Source organism: Dromiciops gliroides, chromosome 3 (genome assembly GCF_019393635.1).
Source record: "Dromiciops gliroides isolate mDroGli1 chromosome 3, mDroGli1.pri, whole genome shotgun sequence".
Lineage (NCBI taxonomy): Eukaryota > Metazoa > Chordata > Mammalia > Microbiotheria > Microbiotheriidae > Dromiciops > Dromiciops gliroides.
The window spans coordinates 650,909,467-650,932,667 of record NC_057863.1 but is presented as its reverse complement, the minus strand read 5'-3'; the positions used below and the strand labels follow the sequence as shown (position 1 = coordinate 650,932,667).

Sequence of the window (23,201 nt, the reverse complement as noted above, 5' to 3'; positions counted from 1 at the left end):
CACACTCAAGAGCTGAGGGCACTGCCGATGATGCCCCACGAGGGTGAAGGACCCAACCAGATGAAGGTGGCAGGTGGGTCAAAAAAGCTGGGATCCCAACAATGAGGAAGACCACACACCAGGAGAATTGCCCCACAATTCTCACTTAATTCTCAGGAATTCAATGAGTTTCCCAAGGAAACAGTGACAAGGAGCACAGGGGTAATAGGCAGTGTTTACATTTCTGTAGTTAGACTCAGGAATCTGAACCAGCATCCTGATTCTACCCCCTTGCACTTTTGGGGACGTTGGGTAAATCCCTTCCTTAGTTCTTCATCTGATAAGTCTTTTCAAGGCATTCCACACACAGCTGGCTTATGTTCAAAGGATCCTCCCAGTTCTCCAGCCACCCATTCGATGATCAGTCTTACCCGGATACAGTTTAAACCTTCAGAAGGGTCCACATGCACAGTTTGTCTCTTTCGGGCAGGGTTGGACTGGCTCTTCTGGGGCAAGTGCCATTTATCAACTGTCACCTTCAGCATCTCCCTTTTGACCTCATTCGTGCTGCAGAAAGGATAATGATCAGACAACCAGACAACCTTGAGCTCCTCTCTCGTTCCAACTTTTCCCACACCCCAATCTCGTTCCAAATCATCCCTCACTAAGTCACTTCTCCAAACTAATTCTGGGGCACTGAAGTTCTCCATTATGAACAGTCTGTCATTAAGTCTCTGGTGTGAAGGAGACTTACCTTCATATCCACATCCCACGTAACCCTACCCCTTCTCTCCCCTTCCAGGATCCTCTTCCCTATCATCTGCTGGCCCCTATTACCAAATGATTGGAGAGTTACTTAGAGTAGCCCTATTTCTTTCACAAAGACTCATGTCCCAGAATCCCATTTCCTTTGTTTGTATCCACACCCTCTTCTTGTGCCCCACGTTCTACCATGAGGTAACCATTAAGGAAGCCCATAAAAGGATTCTAGCCATTTCTCCCCTTCCCTCTCCCTTGTCCTCCTTACGTTTCCACTAGCTTTCTCTTCATGAAAATTTTGGTGTCTTGGACTTTGATAAGTGATTCCTGAGGAAGTCGTCTGGCCAGCTCCTTCTCCTCTTGCTCCTGGGTCATGAACTTGAGCCTGGGGGGCAGGTCCTTGGGCAGACAGTACATTGGACATGTCTTGTTTGTCTTAATGTGTCCATAGGATCCACAGGAACCACACATGAGCTGAAGAAGGAAGGTATCAAAGATTGAGCTACCTCACTCTTAGAGGTCACAGGTCAGATTAAAGTGTTTCTTCATCAGCATCTTCAATCACAGACATGAAATTTGAGCCAGTAGAAGTCAGGGTGCTACAGAGGAGAGCAAAGTTTAGGCTTGGGAAATGTGGGTCATACCAAAATGACAACTCCCAGGGTAAATCAGATTTTCTGGTACATGGCCAAGAGGAATGAGTATAGTCCAAGAGTTAGGAGACAGGCCTAGCTGCAGCTGGTCACATCAATCAGAGATGACATTCGTACTGCAATAGGGAGGTCCCATCCTTCCTCACAGCCCTTGGGACACCCTGGGGGGACCTCTTGAACCTTGGCCCCGATATCTGATTCTCACCCTTTCCAAGACGTCAGAATCTTCCCCAATCCCCACTTTCTTTACTTACATTCAATTTAGGGACTCCTGGCTTGGGAAGTTTCTTTGGGGAAAGGTGTCTCTTAAGGTCTTTCTTTTCCTTTGCTATGCGCATTCGGCGAAGCCTGTCTTGAAGTCTTTTCTTCTCCCTCCGCAATTCCTGCTTCTTCTGCTCATCTATCTGAAGGAACTGCCGGCTGTGCCAGCAAAGAGCCCAGGGAAGGCCCTTCAGAATCTACCTTCCAGGCTTAGCCTAGAGGCTTCTTTCTAGGACAAAGTACCCACCCATACCCATCTTCAGAATCCAGGGGGCATTCCATTGGGTATCCCAATCTCCATCAGGCCCATGTGCCTCACAGCCAGATATCTGCATGGAACCATAGCCCTCTTGGTCTCCCACCTATTTCCAAGACTGTCCCTTGCCTCAAGGCTCTGAACCTCCCCAGGATGAGTCTAGGGAGGCAGAGACTCTCATCCCCGCCCTTTTTTTTTTCTGGCCAGGCAATGAGGGTTAAGTGATTTGCCCAGGGTCACACAGCTAGTAAGTGTCAAGTATCTGAGGCAAGATTTGAACTCGGGGCCTTCTGAATCCAGGGCTGATGCTTTATCCACTGTGCCACCTAGCTGCCCCCTCTCATCCCCTTTTAAATATGAGAAATATAGGCACAAAGAATTGATGTGACTTGTACAATTGTGGTCACACTCCTAGCAAGTGAGTAGGACAGGGATGATTTTTTTGTGTGAGGCGATTGGGGTTAAGTGACATGGCCAGGGTCACACAGCTAGTAAGTGTTAAGTGTCTGAGGCTGGATTTGAACTCAGGTCCTCCTGAATCCAGGGCCAGTGCTTTATTCACTACACCACCTAGCTGCCTGACAGGGATGATTATTACCCCCAATAACGCCCCCCCCCAACATTTTTATTCAGTCATTTCAGTTATTTTCTACTCTTTGTGACCCCACTTGGGAACTTTCTTGGCCAAGAGTGATTTGCTATTTCCTTCTCCAGCTCATTTTACAGATGAAGAAGCTGAGTCAAACAGGGTGAAGTAACATATCCATGGTTACATAGCCAGTGTCTGAGGCTGGATTAGAACTCAGGTCTTCCTGACTCCAGACCCTGAGCTCTATCCACTGTGCCCCCTAGCTGCCCCGAATTTTACAGAGGCAGAAATTAAACATACAGAAGACCCTGGACTCAAAGTTAGCCCAGAAGTCCTTTCCCCTAGGGCTCTTTAGTAACTGAGGCTCTAACTCTCCTGGGTTAACCTGTTGGTCCCTTCCTCTTGATAAATCTTTTGCCCAACAAGATTCTTCTCCTGACCTCTCCCTCAACATTAGTCCAGTGCCCTCTCCCCACACAGACCCAGCCTACCAACACTCCCACCTCCACCATCCTCACCCCCCTCACTTACTCCCTTCATCTTACATGGCATTCTCATCTTTGGTGGTTCTCACATGGAGGTACGCTTTGATTACTGCTGGGTCCTGGACTATCTCAGTCCGCACATATTCCTTGCCATTCTCATCAACATATGTTCGATGGATAAGCAGATGTCCAGGAGGTGAGGTGCTTGAGCCTCCATCTGTGAATAAGATAGAAGAGAGAAGGAAAGTGGGGTGTGGGAATGTGTAGGAGATGAGGGACAATGAAGGAGAACAAGACAAAGAAGGTAGAGAAAAGAAAAGACTGAAAGGAATGACCTTTCAGAGGCACTTGGAAAATTGTGGAATGCTGAACTTTCTGTGTCCAAAGCTGGTCCTGCTGCAACTAAGGGCATTAGCCATCCCACTTCCCACTTACCCCATGGATATGACTTGCCAGACATCCTACTTCCCACCTCCCCTGTGGACATAATTTGTTAGCCATCCCACTTCCCACTTCTTCCATAGACATGATTTGCCAGCCCTCCCACTTCCTACTTTCCCCATGAACATGATTTGCCAGCCCTCCCACTTCCTGCTTCCCCAATGAACATGATTTGCCAGCCCTCCCACTTCCCACTTTCCCCATGAACATGATTTGCCAGCCCTCCCACTTCCTGTTTTCCCAATGAACATGATTTGCCAGCCATCCCATTTCCTGCTTCCCCAATGGACATGATTTGCCAGCCATCCCACTTCCTATTTCCCACATGGACATGATTTGTTAGTTATCCCACTTCCCACTTCCCCCATGTATATGCCCCCCCCCCCGAGATCCCAATTTTTCCTCTGTCACATACCCTGCTTCTTTGTCTTGCCTTCTTCTTGGAGACAAGCACCCCCAACTCCTCCAAGAATCATTTGCTGCAGCTCCTGATACTCTTGTTTTTCCTTCTCTCTCTGTAACTTCTGAGGATTGGTCTTACCCTCCAGGAGGTTCTCAACTTCATGGCACATTTTGTCTATCATGTCATCATTTTCTTCACCTGAAGTGCTACTATCTGTATCTGTGGAGAGCACATCAGTAGAAGCTAGGACCCTAAGAGGGAGAGAAGATGATCAGGTGGGCTTCAGAAAGTAGCTTGGGACTCATACCTTAAATCTGTCCTCTACCCAGAAGCCTTACACCTTCAGGCCAGATATTCTGAAAGTTTTTCACCCAGAGGGGAAGATGGAGCAGGCTACAACATTAGCCAGCAAATCATGGACACACCACAATAGCATTACAGACTCCATTTGGGTCCTGTGAGGGGCAAAGCCTAACTTCAAGTTAACTTGGTTCTAGGTGGCCTTGGGCCCCAGGACCAATCTCTCCCAGCAGGAACCAAAGGTACCTTAGGGCATGAAAGATCCAATAATACAGAGGGGGTATGAGAACACATAATAGAGAGGGAGAGACATGCTATCCACAGGGAAGCACATGTGCAGATGGGAGGGAGGAGAAGCTTTGTCACACACAGGCCTATCCAGAATCTCTGGAGACACTCAGAGAAACATGGTGATATCCAGAGAGACATTCAGATTCACAGACACACTCCAGGAGCCCCAGAGACCCAAGAACCCTCCCAAAAGGAAACAGAGTCACACTCAGTTATCCTCAGAGAGACAGAGAGACACACAGGAAGACACTGATGCATGGAGAGACAGCGAAGCCCTCTGAGACCCTCCTAGAGAGACAATGAGGTTTTTGGTGAGACGGACACACCCAGAGTCCTGAACACTCACAGACATTGAAAAACAGACTGGAAAACACACACCAGCATGGAGAGATACTTAGAAAGACACACAGAGACACACCCAGAGACCCTCCCAGATAATCACTGAGATATAACCACCTCCTCAAATGACTGAAACCAAAAGGTTTTTGTGTTTTTTGTGTTTTTGTTTTGTTCAATTCAAATTGAATTATTCACACCAAGGGAGCAGGGACATCTTGCTGTTCCCCAACTTCAGCCAGAACATAGAGAAATTCCATTAGGTCAAAGACCATGGACAGAAAGCTTACTGCAGTTCTTGGCAGCTTGGGTCATATTCAACCATAATTGCATAGAGGCAGGGCCCAGTAAGGGCTGCAAAGGAAACTCTCATCCAATCGCCTCTTTAATTAACACCGGATTGACATAAGGACAGAGCAGCTCCCAGAAATTCCAAGCTGCTCTGCACTGATACCCCTTGGGGAGGTGGACGCACCATGGAAAAGTTCTTTTTACTATCACCCAGCTTTTCTAATCGTTGAAGGACAAAGGATAAAATGGTATAATCCAAGCCCAAAACAATAGGTTAGAAAATTGCTATTCTAATGCTCCTCCCCTCCCCATCGCTGGACCCCACAATTTCTCCCCTTACAACCAATCCCCCATACCTGTTCTGGAGGTCAAAAATATTTTGGACTTCTTGTTGGAAGTGTCTCTGCTGCTCTGCTGCTGAGGACTGGGACACTCGTGCAAATTTGGTAAGGTCTCTGGGCTTGGCCCCTGAATGTAGTTCCTTGGTAGACAGGGCTCGGACAGCTGCAATCACCTCCCAGCGAGACAGCTTCTTGATCTAATGCAGACACATGGGAGGAGGCACTCAGTCTGAGGTTGTCCTGGGAGGGAACCAGCTTGGGGGGTTCCCAACCTTCCCTGAATGTCTCTAGAACTCTTTTATCTCCTTAACTTCATTAAGGATGCCTGCCCCTGCCCCTCTCATGACTGAAATGGAATCTGGGCACATCTCCACAAATGGGAACAATTCTCTTCCTTCCAGCAAGGCATCACCTCTCTAAAGTCTTCCTTCATCTCCTCACCATCTCCCACCTACCTCGCTTCCCCCAGCTAGTGGCAAGTCATCCCTGGGTCCCAAAATTCAACCATAGCACTTCCTTCTCACTCTCAATCTTTCTTAGAACCGATATTGATGAATGTCCTCTCTGCTATTAGAATGTCAGACACTGGACCTATAGGATGTGGTCATGCCCAAGCTGAGCTAGGAAGGCAGCTCCCTATGATAGCACAAGGGTTAGACAAGGCAGAAGGGCATTGCAGACCCTGGACAGTATTTGTTCCAAGGCACAGGGGAGGATCCTCTGGGGAAGGCTCTTTTGACAGGGATGGAGAGCAGAGGAAGGGCGAGTTAGGACATCAGCCCTGAAAGGTGGCTGGGGGCCTGATTGTGGAGACCTTTAAGTACATTATCTGAAACCCTTCAGTGTGGAGGAGTCTTTTCCTGGATTTGTGACCCAATTGTAAACACTACATGGCCTGGGTCAGTGGCCAGAGGAAAGGACTCCTTGCTACTTACCTCCCTAAGGAAGATCCATATCCCCCATGCCAATGCCTACCTGCCACCAGAAATACCCACTCACCTCCTCGTCTGAGATCCCAAATTTCCTTAGTAACTTCTGGGCTTTCTTCATGGTGAGACGTCGAAGGTCCGAGTCAGTACCCATAAGCCTCCCACTTTCCATGCGGGTTTTGTTCTCCTGCTGCAATATCATATCAAACAGTGAGATCCAGACATTATGGCTATGTCTCAAGCACCTGAGGTACCTAGACATCCCCACCAAGTCTCCTTGCATCCTCCTCCAACTTACACTCTGCCACACTCACCAGCACAATATCCCTCTTTTCCATAACCCTACGTAGGCACCATATCCCCATGTCTCTCTATTATTTATTTATATGTTTGTTTGTTTTTGGTGAGGCAACTGGGGTTAAGTGACTTGCCCAGGGTCATACAGCTAGTAAGTTGTCAAGTGTCTGAGGCCACATTTGAACTCAGGTCCTCCTGACTCCAGGGCCAGTGCTCTATCCACTGAACCACCTAGCTGCTCCTCTCTCTATTATTTATGCTTCAGTTGTACATTTCTGCATCCCTCACCCCCAAATCCCTTCATCCTTCACCCTCTAGGATTTCCTGTCTTTTATTTTCATTCCTCCACCACCTGCCCTCAATCAGTCCATCCTTGATCCCTAATACCTACCAGTAGACCAAGTGTCTTCATTGCATCTTCTCTACATACCATCCTTCCACATCTTCCTCAGCCCACCATCCCTCTATTCCAAGACATCTCCATCCACTGTGTCCCTTGCCCCCAATCCTATCACCTTTATTCTTCCTTCCCTCCACATCCTTTCGATCCCTTCTAATTTAGAATTCCCCCAGGGCCCATCCTTCCCGTCTAAGGCCCAGTCAGCTCACCTTGAGTTTGACATAGGAAATGCCCTCCCCACAGCCTGTGGGGTCAGCTGCTCCTCTCACCTCCAGCAGACACTGCCCCTTACTGGCTGCTAGGAAGGCCCGAGTTGTGTTCCATGGGGCAGCCTGGACCTAGTGTTCAAGGCAATTTAGCCATATTAGTCTGGGGGGAAGGCTCAGGATTGAGAGTCCCCCTTCCCCACCCTTCCCAATTCTCTGCTTCCTCCAAAATGGTGACTTTTCCCTACGTAAAGTCAGGGTGGCACCTGGCTTAATGCACACCAGACTCATTGAAAGTAGGGAGCAATATTTGATATGAAAGGAAACTTGGGAATCTAGTCTTTATCTTTTCATAGATTGAGCCTTCCCTTGGGAATCTCCTAGGCTAGAACCTGCTCTTTCCCTCTCAGACCAGAGACTCCAGACTTGGTGACCCATAGTTACCTCATCTTCTAGACACATGTCCTCATTGCTGGTCTCCTCTGCATCCAAGAGAGATGTCTCCCCATAGCCAGCATCCTGGAGAAGAAAATCTTGTCACAATTCAGTAATTCAATCATTCCAGCAGAATTTATTAAGCATCTATTATTAGTCAGGCAGCGTTTTTAGCACTGGCTCACAAGCACAAGATGGGGATGGCACACAGATGGTCCCAAAAGAAATGGGGGCTCTCCTCGGGGCAGGGCCATCTTCCTTCCTGCCCAAGATCATGGGCAACTCAGAGAATCTAAAATGATAGTCTCTCAGATTCAGGAAATGTCCCCAGAGGCCAACTAGTCCAACTTCTTTATAGATATGGGGAAACTGAGGCCTAGAGTGACCAAGTGATTTTCCCAAGATCCCAGAGTTATTAAGCAGTAGAATCGACCTTCAAACTTAGGGGCCCCAATGCCCTGATCAGCATTCATTCCATGACCCTACATCACTTCTCTTTTCATTTCCCCTCACTCCCCACCTCATTCACCAAACAAATGGGCATACTCACCTTGAGACGCTGCTGGGCAGCCAGCATGCTATATAAAGCACAACATTTCTCTGGGGTCATCATGACCCTCAGCTCCTCTTCACTTGGCAGGCGGAATCCAGTCTTCAGCACCCACCAATTAAAACACATCCCTTGAAAACACAACCAATTACCCTGGTGAGAGAGCAAGAACTGGGCCAAGCTTCCATCCTACCTTGATGCTTCATGCCCCCTTCTTCATCATGGCATCTGGGACCCATCAACATTTCCTCCCTTATCTTCCCATCTTACTTGACAGGCCATTTCTGAAGGCTGCCATCTTCACCTATCAGCCCTTCTTCCCTTTACCATTCTTGGCCCCTCCGTGTTTGGCCCCTCACCTGTCCGATGGAAATCTGAACACCTGGCAAGCCTCCTTCGAATGCTGCTCTCAGCAAGTCTGGGGAAGGCTCTGCGGATATCCTCCATGCGAATCCTCCGAGGCCTGTGAGGACTGTTCAAGAACTGTCTGTATATAAATACCTGGAGGAGAAAAGAGGAGGTGAAAGGTAAAAAGGGAGTGAGGGAAGGCTAGGGAACAAGATACCTGAGACCTCTAATTCTCTCTTGCCATATCCTGGAGCCCATCCCAAGGATTCTTAACCCCTTCCTTGCCTTCCCAGACTCTCTAATTTTTCCCCATTCACAGGAGCCCACCTCACACCCTGGCCTCAGTAGCCCAGTCCTGCACTTGTGTTCCCATGTCTTCCAGGCAAACCCCAAATCTTACAGCCTTTCCAATGTTGAACCCCGGATACTTCTTTGGGGTAACAGAACTACATCACACAAACCCCAGGGCCCTTGGCCTTCTTGACCCCAGCCCTGTAACTGAGACCTCCTTCCTTCTCCAGCTCCACAACACCTTTCCCCCCCCCAACCCACACCCACACCCATCTACACACATATTACCTGGAGGAAACCATGCATGTAATCCTTCGCCATTTTTGAGTTGGGGGCAGGAACTTCATGCAGTGGGCACTGCTGCCCAACAGTGAATATATCCTTCACTTCCCTCAGAAAGAAGCCTTCTTTGGTCCTCATGACCAGGAAGTCTGTGTCTGCCATCTGATGTGGGTAGATGGGAGCCCGAAAAAGTTTGTTTTCCAAAGCCTACTGAGAGAAGAGAAAGTGTCTTCCACCTACTTTTGAAGGTTGACTAAATGATACTCCCATTCACACACTCGACTTTGCTGCTGAACTGGTTACTTTACAAAAGTTACTTTCTCCCACTTCCATGTACTTGTGTTGTCTGTTGAAGATAGACACAAAGATAAATAGGGGCAAAGAAAGGGGAAAAGAATCAGAGGCAGCAGGGGAGAGAGAGAGAGAGAATAAAGAATAAAACAAAGGAAGAAGGAAGGAAAGGAAAGAGAAGGAAAGAGAAGGGAAGGAAAGGGAAGGAAAGGAAAGGAAAGGAAAGGAAAGGAAAGGAAAGGAAAGGAAAGGAAAGGAAAGGAAAGGAAAGGAAAGGAAAGGAAAGGAAAGGAAAGGAAAGGAAAGGAAAGGAAAGGAAAGGAAAGGAAAGGAAAGGAAAGGAAAGGAAAGGAAAGGAAAGGAAAGGAAAGGAAAGGAAAGGAAAGGAAAGGAAAGGAAAGGAAAGGAAAGGAAAGGAAAGGAAAGGAAAGGAAAGGAAAGGAAAGGAAAGGGAGGGGAGGGGAGGGGAGGGGAGGAGAGTGGAGGGGAGGGGAGGGGAGGGGAGGAGAGGAGAGGAGAGGAGAGGAGAGGAGAGGAAAGGAAGAAAAGGATAGAGAGATACTTTGAGAAATATATAATGAGGGGGGATAAGGAGAGAGGGGAGAGAAGTGAGGAAGGGAGAGGGAGAGAAAGGGAAAGAGGTAAAGATGATGATAGAATTACCAGGAGACAGAAAAGAGACAGGAGGATGGAGAATATGAGAGTTGTAATGCTCAGCTCATCTGGCTCCTGGAGCCCTGACTCAGATAGGTCTAGGATCAAAAGGAGAGAACATTTTACCTGCAAGAACTGTCCAGCATGGAGTTTCCCCAGGAAGGGTGAAGATGAACAGAACACAACATTCCCATATTTGTGGGCAGGAGGCCCAGTGTCCTTCCCAACTTTCTGCAAAAATCAAAGGAAAGAGCTTCAGCAGGGAACTATCTCCAGACACCAAGGTGGTGGATGTCCAACTTCCAGGATCTTCAGGCAGTCTCCTCAAGTATGCTCTATCCATGCTCCCCTCAACTCACGTGCCCATTTCTTGTTGTTCTTCAGTCACTTCAGTCATGTCCAACTCTTTGTGACCCTATTTGGGTTTTTCTTGCAAAGATACTGGAGTAGTTTTCCATTTCCTTCTCCAGCCCACTTTACAGATGAGAAAACCAAGGTAAAAAGGGTTAAGTGACTTACCCAGGGTCACACAGCTAGTAAGCTTCTAAGGCAAGATTTGAACTCAGAAAAATGAGTCTGACTTCAGTCTGACTTCTGGTACCACCTAACTGTCCCATGTGCATATTACTGGTTATAAAGATATCAGGAAGTGTATCCAGGAGGGGTGATCCTTGAAGAATGGAAAGGGAAATAAGAGATACTTGGGGCAGGGGCAGCTAGGTGGCACAGTGGATAGAGCACTGGCCCTGGATTCAGGAGGACCTGAGTTCAAATCTGGCCTCAGACACTTAACACTTACTAGCTGTGTGACCCTGGGGAAGTCACTTAACCCCAATTGCCTCACACACAAAAAAGAGATACTAGGGAAAAAGAGAAACCTGCTCAAGAAGCATTAGAGAAGATAATGATGTTGAGATGATGATGTTGGTCTGACTGACCCCATTGGACTCTTCTAGGAAGGTATGGTTAGGTACCTTGAAAGGAAAGTCAATGCTGATCTATGCAGTCCTTGAAGTCCAAGGTTGAATAATTGCTTTGTAATTCAGAGGAGAAGTAGTAAACCTTTCCTCAACAAAGGACCAGTGAGACACTGGGAAGAAATGCCTTGACAGTCACTACCAGGTTAAAAAAAAATAATAGAATAGGGGCAGCTAGGTGGTACAGTGGATAGAGCACCAACCCTTGATTCAGGAGGACCTGAGTTCAAATCCTGCCTCAGACACTTGACACTGACTAACTGTGTGACCCATGGCAAGTCACTTAATCCCAATTGCTTCACCAAAAAAATATATATATATATAATCAGTTTGGACATGGTTGCTGAAGAGGAAATTTCATCTACCTCCAACATTCAGAGCAGAAGAAATCCAGCTCCATTCAAGACTAAAGGTTTGGGATGAAAATTATGATAAAATTGTGACCAGTCATGGGAGAGAGGGACAAGGGAGGAAGGTGAGCTAAAGAAGATGAAGAAGAGTGAAAGAGACAGAGAAAAAGAGACACAGGGAGAGGAAGAAAGAGAGAGACAGAGAGACAGAAAGAGAGGGAAAGAGATGCAAAAAAGCAAAAAAAAAAAAGAGAGAGAGAGAGAGAGAGAAAAGGAGGCAGCTAGGTGGAGCAGTGCTTAAAGCATTGGTCCTGGATTCAGGAGGACCTGAGTTCAAATCCAGCCTCAGACACTAAACACTTACTAGCTGTGTGACCCTGGGCAAGTAACTTAACCTTCATTGCTCAGCAAAAAGAGAGAGTGAGAGAGGGAGGGAGGGAGACGGAGGGAGAGAGGGAGAAAGGGAGGGAGGTAGAGAAAGGGAAGAATGGGAGTAGACAGGGAGAGGACTTCAGATAGAGAAGAGTGAGTGGTTAAAGAGTTAACCAAGAAAAATAGAGGGAAAGAAAAGAAGAAACAGAAAAAGAATGGGAGAAATAACAAGAGGACACAAGGAAGAGAAAAAGCAGAGAAATTAGAGGTGGGTAGAGTCAAGACAGAGGGACAGAGGAAGGGACAAAGAGTAAAGGATTGAAATGCACACTGGGAGACCAATAAAAAAATGGGAGCAGATGAAGAGAAAGCCATATTTCCAGAGATGGCTAGATACACTCCCAGAAACACACACAGAGACAGAGAAACCTTTCGGGAATATCTACTGAATGTGGCTGCTGAAGTTGTCTGAAATCCGAAGCCATTTTTGCATCCCTGGGCAAAGAAGGGGCATCTCCTCCTCCTCTGCGCCTTGGGGGTAGTTGTGTGTGTTTTCTTCATGACCCAGCAGGAGGCAGACCCATCTTCCTAGCCCACCACCCTGGTTGGAAGCTTGGACTTACCCGTTTGTAATAGTTTTGGATCTGGGAGGCCATTCCAACCTGGTTCAAGAGTGGTGGATTCTCCTCACTCCACTCGACCAGAATAAGATCTCCATCTTTCCCACTCAGGTCTTTGATTGTCTTCATGAAAAACATGTGACCTCCCCCTGAAGCCTTCAGCTCCTGCTGCCGTTTCTGGTAGAAGAGGCAGGAACACATCAGTGTCAAGCAGGTGGCCCCACCTCAGGGTCCTTTCCATCTCTTAAATCTCAAAGCATGGAACCATACAAATTTATCTCTAAAACATTGCTTTGAGCCCATCGAGTCTCTGTCCTCCCCAACTTAATAAATGCTATTTTACATATGAGGGCCAGGGTGGCCCAGGGGAGTGGTCCCAAGTCCCATGACAAAGCAGGGACAGAGCTAAGTACCCTGACTCCCACCCCCCCGATTCCAGAGCATCTCCTCCACCTTTCTCCATAGCATTTCCGATCCCAAAATGAAGGGCACATCAGAGGACTAACAGAGCTTACCTGGGCTTTCTTTTGGATGTGATCAGTCAAGCTGTGGACAGGGTGGGGCCCTCTGCCCAGCCACCTTACTTGGGGTCGGTGAAACAAGCGGAGTTGCTCAACTCCCAGGTGGGTAGGAAAGAGGCTGGAGTGTAGCATCAGTGCTGGTATTGAATGCTGAGAAAGGAAATAACATAAGGGCTGTTCAGTCTGACAGAGAGTTTAGGGGGACTTCTCCATGACCACCAGGGTCACTTCCTCCTCAGAATGTCCAGCCTTGGGCTTGGAATCCAAGAATCCTGGCCACCACCCTCTATTTCTATTTCTCTATCTCCCTCCCCCTTCCCCTCTCCCTTTTCTTCTCCCTTTCTCTCCATTTCCCTCTCTCTCTCCCCCCTCTTCATCTCTTCCTCCCCTGCTCTCTTTCTCTCCCTCCCTTCCCTTTTTTCTCTATCTCTCTCCCTGTCTATATCTCTCTCCTTGTTCCTCCATCTCTCTCTCTCTCTCTCTCTCTCTCTCTCTCTCTCTCTCTCTCTCTCTCTCTCTCTCTCTCGGCGCGCGCGCGTGCGCGCTCACTCTCTGATTCTGGCTCTCTGATTTTGTCTTGTGTGTCTCCGTTTTTCCTCTGTCTACCTCTCAATCAGCCTAGCTGAGTCTGTTCTCTGTTTTGCCTCTGCTTCTATATTCCTGTCTTTATCAGTCCATTTTCTTTTGTTTCTGTTCCCATCCCTCTGTCTCTGGCTTTGTGTATTTCCCTCTCACTTCACTTATGTTTCTATCTTTGCCTTTCTCTCTATCATGCTCTGCCTTCCTTGTTTCTCTGACAATATATCTCCCTCTTTGTGTGTATATGTGAGAGGAATTCTTATATTCTTTCTCTCTTTTTTGGTCTTCAGGGAATCTGGGATTGGCCCTCGGATTCCCAGGTCTGTCTGCCTCACACCTGGGGACATAACTTGATGCAGCCCACCACACTCTGATAGTCTTCACTAGAAGTTCTTGGACCAATATAGGGAGGGAAATGGAAATCTCACCTGGATTATAGGCACTCTGAAGGAAACCTGGAGGCCATGCTGCTGGGGGAAATAAAATTCATCATTGGACAGGTTCCAGGGGTCCTTGGCTTTCAACTTGACTGGAGTCTGGGGAGAGAGAATGGCATGACAATAAAATAAGCAAGGGGGCAGCTAGGTGGCAGAGTGGATAAAGAACCAGCCCTGCATTCAGGAGGACCTGAGTCCAAATCTGGCCTCAGACACTTGACACTTACTAGCTATGGGACTCTGGGCAAGTCACTTAAACCTTGTTGCCCCACCAAAAAATTTTTTGAATTAAATTAAAAAAAAATAGAATAAGCAAAAAGGGCTTTGAGATGAATATGAACCCTTAGCATTGCAATGGTCAGTCTTGGCCTAGGATGAGAGAGGTAGAAATGCACTTCCTTCCTTCTTTGGAGAAGCAGGGTTCTATGGGCCCCTAAAGATGCATACACTGATGGATATAGTAGCTTTGCCACAGTATATCAGAGCTGCAAGAGACCTCAGACACCTTCAAGTCACAGAAACCCTTGAACAACGATCCCCTTTCCAAAATGCTCAACAAGAAGTCATCTGGCTTCTGCTGGAAAATTCTGCAATGATGATTAACCCATTCCACTTTGGGGTACAAAATTGCTAGGACACTTATTATTCCAAATCTTTCAAACCCTACATTTGTGTCTTTATACCTTATATCAATGGCTCCTATATCTGCCCTTTGTAGCAAAGCACAATGCTATTTTTAAAAATCATAAACATATCCTATTATTTTCTAGTTACATGTAAAGATAGTTTTCAACATTTGTTTTCATAAGATTTTAAGTTCCAAATTTTTCTCTCACCCTCCCTTCCCTCCCTCGTTCCCAAGATGGAAAACAATTTGATATAGATTTAATCTGCATTCAGAATCCACAATTCTTTTTTCTGGATGTGGAGAACATTTTCCATCATGAGTCCTTTGGAATAGTCTTGGATCATTGTATTGCTAAGAAGAGGAAGTCTATTACAATTGATCATCACACAATGTTGCTGTTACTATGTAGAATGTTCTCCTGGTTCTGCTCACTTTACTCAACCTCAATCCACATAAGTCTTTCCAGGTTTTTCTGAAATCTGCCTGCTCATCATTTCTTACAGCACAATAGTATTCCATTACATTCATATACCACAACTTATTCAGCCATTCCCCAATTAATGGGCATTGCCTCAATTTCCAATTCTTTACCACCACAAAGAGAGTTGCTATAAATATTTTTGCACTTGTGGGTCCCTTTAACTTTTTTATGATCTCTTTGGAATATAGACCTAGTAGTGGTATTACTGGATCAAAGGGTATGCACAGATTTATAGCCCTTTAGGTATAGTTCCAAATTGCTCTCCAGAATGGTTGGATCAATTCACAGCTCCACCAATGATGCATTAGTGTTCCAATTTTTCCACAGCTTCTCCAACATTTATTATTTTCCCTTTTTGTCATATTAGCCAATCTGATAGGTGTCAGATGGTACTTCAGAGTTGTTTAAATTTGCATCTCTCTAATCAATAGTTATTTAGAGCATTTTTTTCATATGACAATAGATAGCTTTGATTTCTTCATCAGAAAACTGCCTAAAACCTTTTTAATTTAATGTAATCAAAATCATCCATTTTGCATTTCATAATATTCTCTATCTCTTGTTTGGTCATAAATCCCTCTCCTCTCCATAGATCTGAGAGGTAAACTACTCCTTCATCTCCTAATTTACCTATGACATCACCCTTTATGTCTAAAACATGTACCCATTTTGACTTTATTTTGGTATATAGTATAAGATGTTGGTATATGCCTAATTTCTGCCACACTACTATCTTTCAGTTTTCTCAGTAGTTTTTGTCAAATACTGAGTTCCTATCTCAGAAAGCTGGAATCTTTGGGTATATCAAACAGTAAATTACTGTAGTCATTTACTACTGTCTCTCCTTTGACTAATCTATTACCCTGATCCACCACTCTATTTCTTAGCTAGTACCAAATAGTTTTGATGACTGCACTTTATAGTATAGCTTCAGATTTGGTACAGCTAGCCCACCTTCCTGTGCATATTTTTTCATTAGTTCCCTTGATATGCTTGACCTTTCATTCTTTCAGATGAATTTTGTTATTATTTTTCCTAGCTAAAATAATTTTAGATAATATGATTGGTATGGCACTGAATAAGTAAATTAATTTAGGTAGAATTGTCATTTTTATTATATTAGCTCAGCCTATCTATGAGCAATTGATATGTTTCCAATTATTTAGATCTGATTTGAAAAGTGTTTTGTGATTGTGTTCATAGAATTCCTGGGTTTGCCTTGGCAGGTAGACTCCCAAATATTTTATATCGTCTACAGTTATTTTAAATGGAATTTCTCTTTCTATCTCTTCCTGCTGAGCTTTGTTGGTCATGTATAGAAATGCTGATGATTTATGTGGATTTATTTTATATCTTGAAACTTGCTAAAGTTGTTGTTCAAGTAGTTTTTAGTTGATTCACTAGGATTCTCTAAGTATACCTTCACACCATCCGCAAAGAGTGACAGTTTTGTTTCCTCCTTGCCTATTCTAATTCCTTTAATTCCCTTTTCTTCTCTTATTGCTAAAGCTAACATTTCTAGTACAATATTAAATAACAGAGGTGATAATGGACATCCCTGTTTTACCCCTGATATTATTGGGAGTGCCTCTAACATCCCCATTACATATAATATATTTGCTGATGGTTTTAGGTAGATATTGCTTATCATTTTAAGGAAAGCTCCATTTATTCCTATGCTCTCTAGTGCGTGTTTTTCACTGATTTATTTATTTAGAATTCTTCCCCACCTTACATGGAAAAACAAATTGTAACATCAATTTTTAAAACTTTGTGTTCCAAATTCTCTTCCTCCCTCCATACCCCCCTTAAGAATTCAAGCAATTCAATATAAGTTATACATGTGCAGTCATGCAAAACATATCAGACAAAAAACCTTTAGAAAAAGGAACTAAGAACAACAAAAATTATACTTCCATCTATATTCAGGTACCATCAGTTCTTTCTCTGTAAATGGATTGCACTTTTCATAAGTCCTTCAGAGTTGTCTTGGATCATTACATTGCTGAAAATAAGTCATTCACAGCAGATTATCTTACAATATTGCTGTTATTTTGTATGTAGTAATTTAACGTTGCATCAGCTCATGTAAGTCTTTCCAGCTTTTTTCTGATAGCATCCTACTCACATTTTTTTAGTAGTAAACCACATTTATATACTACTTTAAAGGGAGATTTCCTTACAAAACACCCATGAGGTTGATTATTGCAACAACAATAATAGCTAACATTTATACGGTACCTTATACCTGACAAAGAATTTTCTTCACAATAACCCAGCAAAGTAAGTATCATCATCATCTTCATCCTCATCCTCCTCTGCCTCATCATTCTCATCTTACTTTGCCTGTGCTTCAAAGTTTTCCCGATTACTATTCCTAACTGTGTTTCCGTCCATCCTATTCCCTCCCCATGATATTTACTCTATTTTCTATCTTCTTTTACCCTATCCTTCCTCAAAAGTGTTTTGCTTCTGACTGCCCCTCCCTCAATCTGCCCTCCCTTCCTTCACCCCTCTCCCCTTGTCCCTTTCCCCTTCCACTTCTCCACAGGGCAAGATATATTACTATACCCACTTGAGTGTGTATGTTATTCCCTATTTGAGCCAATCCTGATGAGTGTAAGGATCGTTCACTCCCCTGCTCCTCCCCCATCTTTCCCTCCACTCCATAAGCTTTTGCTTGCTTCTTTTATGTGAGATATTTTACCCCCCTTTCAATCTCTCTTTCCCTTTCTCCCAGTGTAATCCTCTCACCCTTTAATTTTATTTCAAGGATATCATCATAGGGCAGCTAGGTGACACATTGGAAAAAGCATCCACCCTGGACCCAGGATGACCCAAGTCCAAATCTAGCCTCAGACACAAGACTCTCACCAGCTGCTTGAACCTAGGTATGCCACCCAACCCTGACTGCCCCACAAAAAAAAGATAAACAAAAAATAAATGCTTTACAGATATCATCCCTTCATAATCAATTCCCACCTGTGCCCGATGTCTAAATTTAATCCTATCATCTGCCCTAATACTGAGAAAGTTCTTATGAGTCAGAAGTATCATCTTCCCATGTAGGAATATAAACAATTTAACCTTTTAACATCCCTCATAATTTCTTTATCCTGTTTACCTTTTTATGCTTCTCTAGGGTCTTGTATTTGAAAGTCAAATTCTCTCTTCAGTTCAGGTATTTTCATCACAAATACCCAAAAGTCCTCTTTTTCATTGAAGTCCCATTTTTTGCCCTGAAAGATTATATTCTGTTTTGCTGGGTAGGTGATTCTTAGTTGTAATCCCAGTTCCTTTGCCATCCGGAATATAATATTCCATGCCCTCCAGTCCTTTAGTATAGAAGCTGCTAGATCTTGTGCTGTCCTGACTGTGGCTCCACAGTACTTGAATTGTTTCTTTCTGGCTGCTTGAAATATTTTCTCCTTGACTTGGGAGCTCTGGAATTTGGCTATAATATTCCTGGAGGTTTTCCTTTTGGGATCTCTTTCAGTAGGTGATTGGTAGATTCTTTCAATTTCTATTTTGCCTTCTGCTTCTAGAATATCAGGGCAATTTTCCCTGACAATCTCTTGGAAGATGATGTCTAAGCTCATTTTTTAATCATGGTTTTCAGGTAGTCTAATAATTTTCAGATTATCTCTCCCGGATCTACTTTCTAGGTCAGCTGTTTTTCCAAGGAGATATTTCACACTGCCCTCTATTTTTTCATTCATTTGGATTTGCTTTATTGTGTCTTGATTTCTCATAAAGTCAGCTTCTATTTGTTCATGCCTAATTCTTAAACAATTATTTTCTTCAGAGAACTTTTGTACCTCCTTTTCCATTTGACCAATTTAATTTTTTAAGCTGACTTTTTTTCATGATTTTCCTGCCTCACTCTCATTTCTCTTTCCATTTTTCCTCTACCTCTCTTACTTTATCTTCAAAGTCCTTTTTGAGTGCTTTTATGACCTGAAAACAATTCATTATTTTCTTGGAAGCTTTGGATGTAGGAGCCTTGACCTTGCTATCCTCTTCTGAGTGTGCACCTTGATCTTCCTTGTCACCAAAGAAACTTTCCATGGTCCACATATTTTTTGTCTGCTCATTTTGCCAGACTATTTCTTGACTTTTAACTCCTTGTTAAAGTGGGATACTGCTTCCAGGATTCACTGTTCCAAGCTTCAGGGGGTCCCAGGTGGTACGATTTAAGGAGAGGCAGGTTCTTCACTCACCTGGCCTGGTCTGTAAATAATCCCTAACCCTAAATAAACCCTAAGCCTCCTGAGCACAGGAGGGGCATGTGCTCTTTAAGCTGGAAATGAAATTCTGTTTCACTGTGGTTGCTAGCTCTGGTGAACCTATGCCCTTCCCCCACCTGGGCAGACACCATTCAAGACTGCTTTCTGGTTCCCAGCATAGGTAAAACAACCAAGTTCCACCTCAGCAATAGAAGAGACCTTTGTAATCTCCCCCAGCCAACTGCTCAGCCCTCTCACTAGACCATGAGCTTAGTTCCAGAAGACACTGGCACTACAGGTGATGGGGGTGGAGGGTGGGGTGGAGGGTAGGGTTCTCTTTCTCTGCTGCAGCCATCCTGGGGCTAGATCTGCACATGCAGCTGTGCTTCTCTCCCACCCAGTACAACAGACCTTTCCTGTCAACCTTCTAAGCTGTTTTTGGCTGGAAAATGATTTCGTTCCATCCTTTCGTGGGTTCTGCTGCTCCACAAATTGTCTTATAGCATTATTTGGTGGTTTTCAGGATGATCTTGTGGAGAGCTCCAAGAGGTTCTATTTATCTCGGTCCTTAAGTAGGTTAGTACATTGGTTGTCATCCACCATACAGTTGAGGGTCTTCTGCTCTGTGATGCTTGGAGAACAGATGGCCCTGCTTTGGAACTCCAGGTTCTGCCACAAGTTAGTTTTAACTTCTCTTTCTCCTTTAACTGGTAGCTCTAGGACTGCTAGTTCTTGGAATACCTTGGTTTAATCCCTCTTCTTTCTCTCTGTTCCTAGGTCTTTGGTATCTCTGTAGTGCTTTGGCTTTTTTGTTTGTTTGGTTTGGTTTGGTTTTGGGTTTTTTGTGAGGCAATTGGGGTTAAGTGACTTGCCCAGGGTCATACAGCTAGTAATTGTTAAGTGTCTGAGGCTGGATTTGAACTCAGGTCCTCCTGACTCCAGGGCCAGTGCTCTATCCACTGCGCCACCTAGCTGCCCCTGTAGTGTTTTTAATAGGCATGAATGCTGTATTTTGTCAAAAGCTTTCTCTGCATCTATTGAGATATTCATATGATTTGGGTTAGTTTTGTTATTGATGTGGTTGATTATGTTGATAGTTTTCCTAATGTTGAAACATCCCTCCATGCCTGGTATATAAATCTCACCTGACCATAGTGTATTATATTGGTGATGAATTGCTGAATTATCCTTACTAATATTTTAAGATTTTTGCCTCGATATTCATTAGGGAAATTGGTCTATAATTTCCTTTCTCTGTTTTGGCTCTGCCTGGTTTAGGTATCAACACCATATTTGTGTCATAAAAGGAATTTTGCAGAACTCCTTCACCTATTTTTTTTTTTACAAATAATTTGTATAGTATTGGAATTAATTGTTCTTTAGAAGATGGAGGAAAGGCAGTGAGCTCCCGAACTCATGACACGATCACTCCAAAAAACATCCAAATAAGGCCATAGGAAAATGCCTGGAGCAGCAAAACTCACAGAAGAATGTGCTGAAATCATCTTCTAACCAAGAACGGCTTGGAAGGTCAGAAGGAGGAAGCTGCTGTGCTGATACAGGAGTCAGGCCCAACCCCACAGTCACCCTGACACAGATCCAGTCCCAGGAAGGCCTCACCAGAGAAACAGACCCCCAGAGCCTCTGAATCAGCTGAAGCACCAGTGTCGTCTGGAACTAAGCTCACAGTCTGGTGAGAGGGCTGAGCCTTGGGCAGGGGGGAGACTACAGGGGTCTATGTGGGTGCTAAGGCAGAACTTGGATTTTACACCCCTGCTGAGAACCAGGAGGTAGGCTTGAGTAGCAGTGGCCCAGGTGGGGGAGGGGCACAGGCTCGTCGGAGCTAACAACCACAACACGCAAAGCTGGTTGATTAGCAAGTTGGTCTGGGGTCATCTAAGGACTAGAGAATAGGCCGGGTGAGTGAAGAACCTGATTCTCCTTAAATCATACCACCTGGGACTTCTTAAGCTTGGGATACTGCAGCCTGGAAACAGTGCCCCACTTTAAGGAGCTAAAAGTCAAGTAAAAGAAAGGCAAGATGAGCAGACAGAGAAAGGTGAGGACCATAGGAATTAATTGTTCTTTAAATGTTTGGTAGGATTTCTGGGGCAAGAGCCAAGATCATAGAGAAAAGGCAGTAAGCTCTCAGAATTCAAGACATGATCACTCCAAAAAACCTCCAAATAATGCCATAGGACAATTCCTGGAGCAGCAGAAACCATAAAAGAACAGGATGAGATTCTTTTCCAGCCAAAGATGGTTTAGAAGGTTGGAAGGAAAGGGCTACTGTGTAGAAGTAGAGCCCAACCCCATGGTCATGCTGACACAGATCTAGTTCCAGGCAGGCCTTGCCAGAAAAAGACACACACACACACACACACACACACACACACACACCCAGAGGATCTGAATCAGCTGCAGCACCTTTGTCATCTGGAATTAAGCTCACAGTCTGGTGAGAGGGATGAGCTGCTGGCACTGAGGTGCAACTTGGGAGTTTCATCCCTTCTAGGAACCACAAAGTAGGCTTGAGTGGTGGTGGCCCATGTGGGGAAGGGGCACAGGGTCATTGGAGGTAACCATAGCACACAAAGTTTTGCTGCCAGGTTAATTAACAAGTTTTTCTGGGGTTATCTATGGATCAGTGAAGAGGCCAGGCAAGTGAAGAACCTGCCCCTCCTTAAACACCACCTTAGACCCCCTGAAGCTTAGGACAGTACACCCTGAAGTAGTTCCCCACTTTAAGAAGGAGTTAAAAGTAAAGTAAAAGACTGTCAAGATAAACATTTGGTAGAATTCACTTGTGAATCCATCTGGCCCTGGAGATTTTTTCTTAGGGAGCTCATTGATAGCTGGTTTAATTTATTTTTCTAAAATGGGCTTATTTTTTGTGGGGCAATAAGGGTTAAGTGACTTGCCCAGAGTCACACAGCTATTAAGTGTCAAGTATCTGAGACCAGATTTGAACTCAGGTCCTCCCGAATCCCAAGCTGGTGCTTTATGCACTGCACTACCTAGCTGCCCCCTTAAAATGGGCTTATTTAAGAATTTTATTTCCTCTTCTGTTAAATATTTTTTGTAAATATTCATACATTTCATTTAGATTTTCAAATGTATTAGCATACAGTTGAGCAAAATAGTTTCTAATTATTGATTTAATTTCCAATTAAATTCATTGGTGATGAATTCACCCCTTTCGTTTTTGATACTGGTAATATGGTTTTCTTTCTTTTTTAATCAAATCAACTAAAGATTTATCTATTTTATTGATTTTTTTTCATAAAACCATCTCTTAGTTTTATTTATTAATTCTATAGTTTTCTTACTTTCAATTTTATTAATCTTTCCTTTGATTTTTAGCATTTCTAATTTAGTATTTAATTGGGAATTTTTAATTTGTTCTTTTTCTAGCTTTTTTAGTTGCATGCCCAATTCATTGATCTCCTCTTTCTCTATTTTATTCATGTAAGCATTTAGAGATATAAAATTTCCTCTAAGCACTGCTTTGGCTGCATCCCATAAGTTTTGGTATGTTGTCTCATTGTTTTCCTTCTCTTGGATGAGGCTATTGATTGTTTCTATAATTTGTTGTTTGACCCACTCATTCTTTAGGATGAGATTATTTAGTTTCCATTTAATTTTCAGTCTAGCAGAATGCTATTTTTCCCAATTATATGCCAATAAAATTGACAATATAAATGAAATGGATGAATATTTACAAAAATATAAATTACCAAGATTAACAAAAGAAGAAATAAAATATTTAAATAACCCAATTTTTGAAAAAGAAATTGAACAAGTCATCAATGAACTTCTTAAGAAAAAATTCCCAGGACCAGATGGATTCACAAGTGAATTATACCAAACATTTAAAGAACAATTAATCCCAATACTATATAAATCATTTGAAAAAATAAGTGAAGGAGTCCTATCAAATTC

The 23,201-nt window shown here is 44.0% G+C and overlaps 1 protein-coding gene across 1 annotated transcript in view; it reads right to left on the bottom strand.

Annotated features, from left to right (window-relative positions):
* Positions 1–329: 329 nt before the first annotated feature.
* The window catches only part of LOC122748264 (transcription initiation factor TFIID subunit 1-like), a 31,477-nt gene continuing 8,605 nt past the window's right edge, over positions 330–23,201 (bottom strand). Inside the window, exons 4-19 of the mRNA XM_043993930.1 lie at positions 13,916–14,023; positions 12,903–13,058; positions 12,391–12,564; positions 10,195–10,299; positions 9,130–9,330; positions 8,562–8,703; positions 8,203–8,333; positions 7,662–7,736; positions 7,221–7,349; positions 6,385–6,498; positions 5,401–5,582; positions 3,839–4,077; positions 3,043–3,199; positions 1,646–1,811; positions 1,007–1,212; positions 330–546 (exon numbers count right to left, since the gene is read on the bottom strand). Coding sequence (XP_043849865.1) covers positions 330–546; positions 1,007–1,212; positions 1,646–1,811; positions 3,043–3,199; positions 3,839–4,077; positions 5,401–5,582; positions 6,385–6,498; positions 7,221–7,349; positions 7,662–7,736; positions 8,203–8,333; positions 8,562–8,703; positions 9,130–9,330; positions 10,195–10,299; positions 12,391–12,564; positions 12,903–13,058; positions 13,916–14,023 — 2,502 coding nt within the window. The remainder of the gene's footprint in view (positions 547–1,006; positions 1,213–1,645; positions 1,812–3,042; positions 3,200–3,838; positions 4,078–5,400; positions 5,583–6,384; positions 6,499–7,220; positions 7,350–7,661; positions 7,737–8,202; positions 8,334–8,561; positions 8,704–9,129; positions 9,331–10,194; positions 10,300–12,390; positions 12,565–12,902; positions 13,059–13,915; positions 14,024–23,201) is intronic.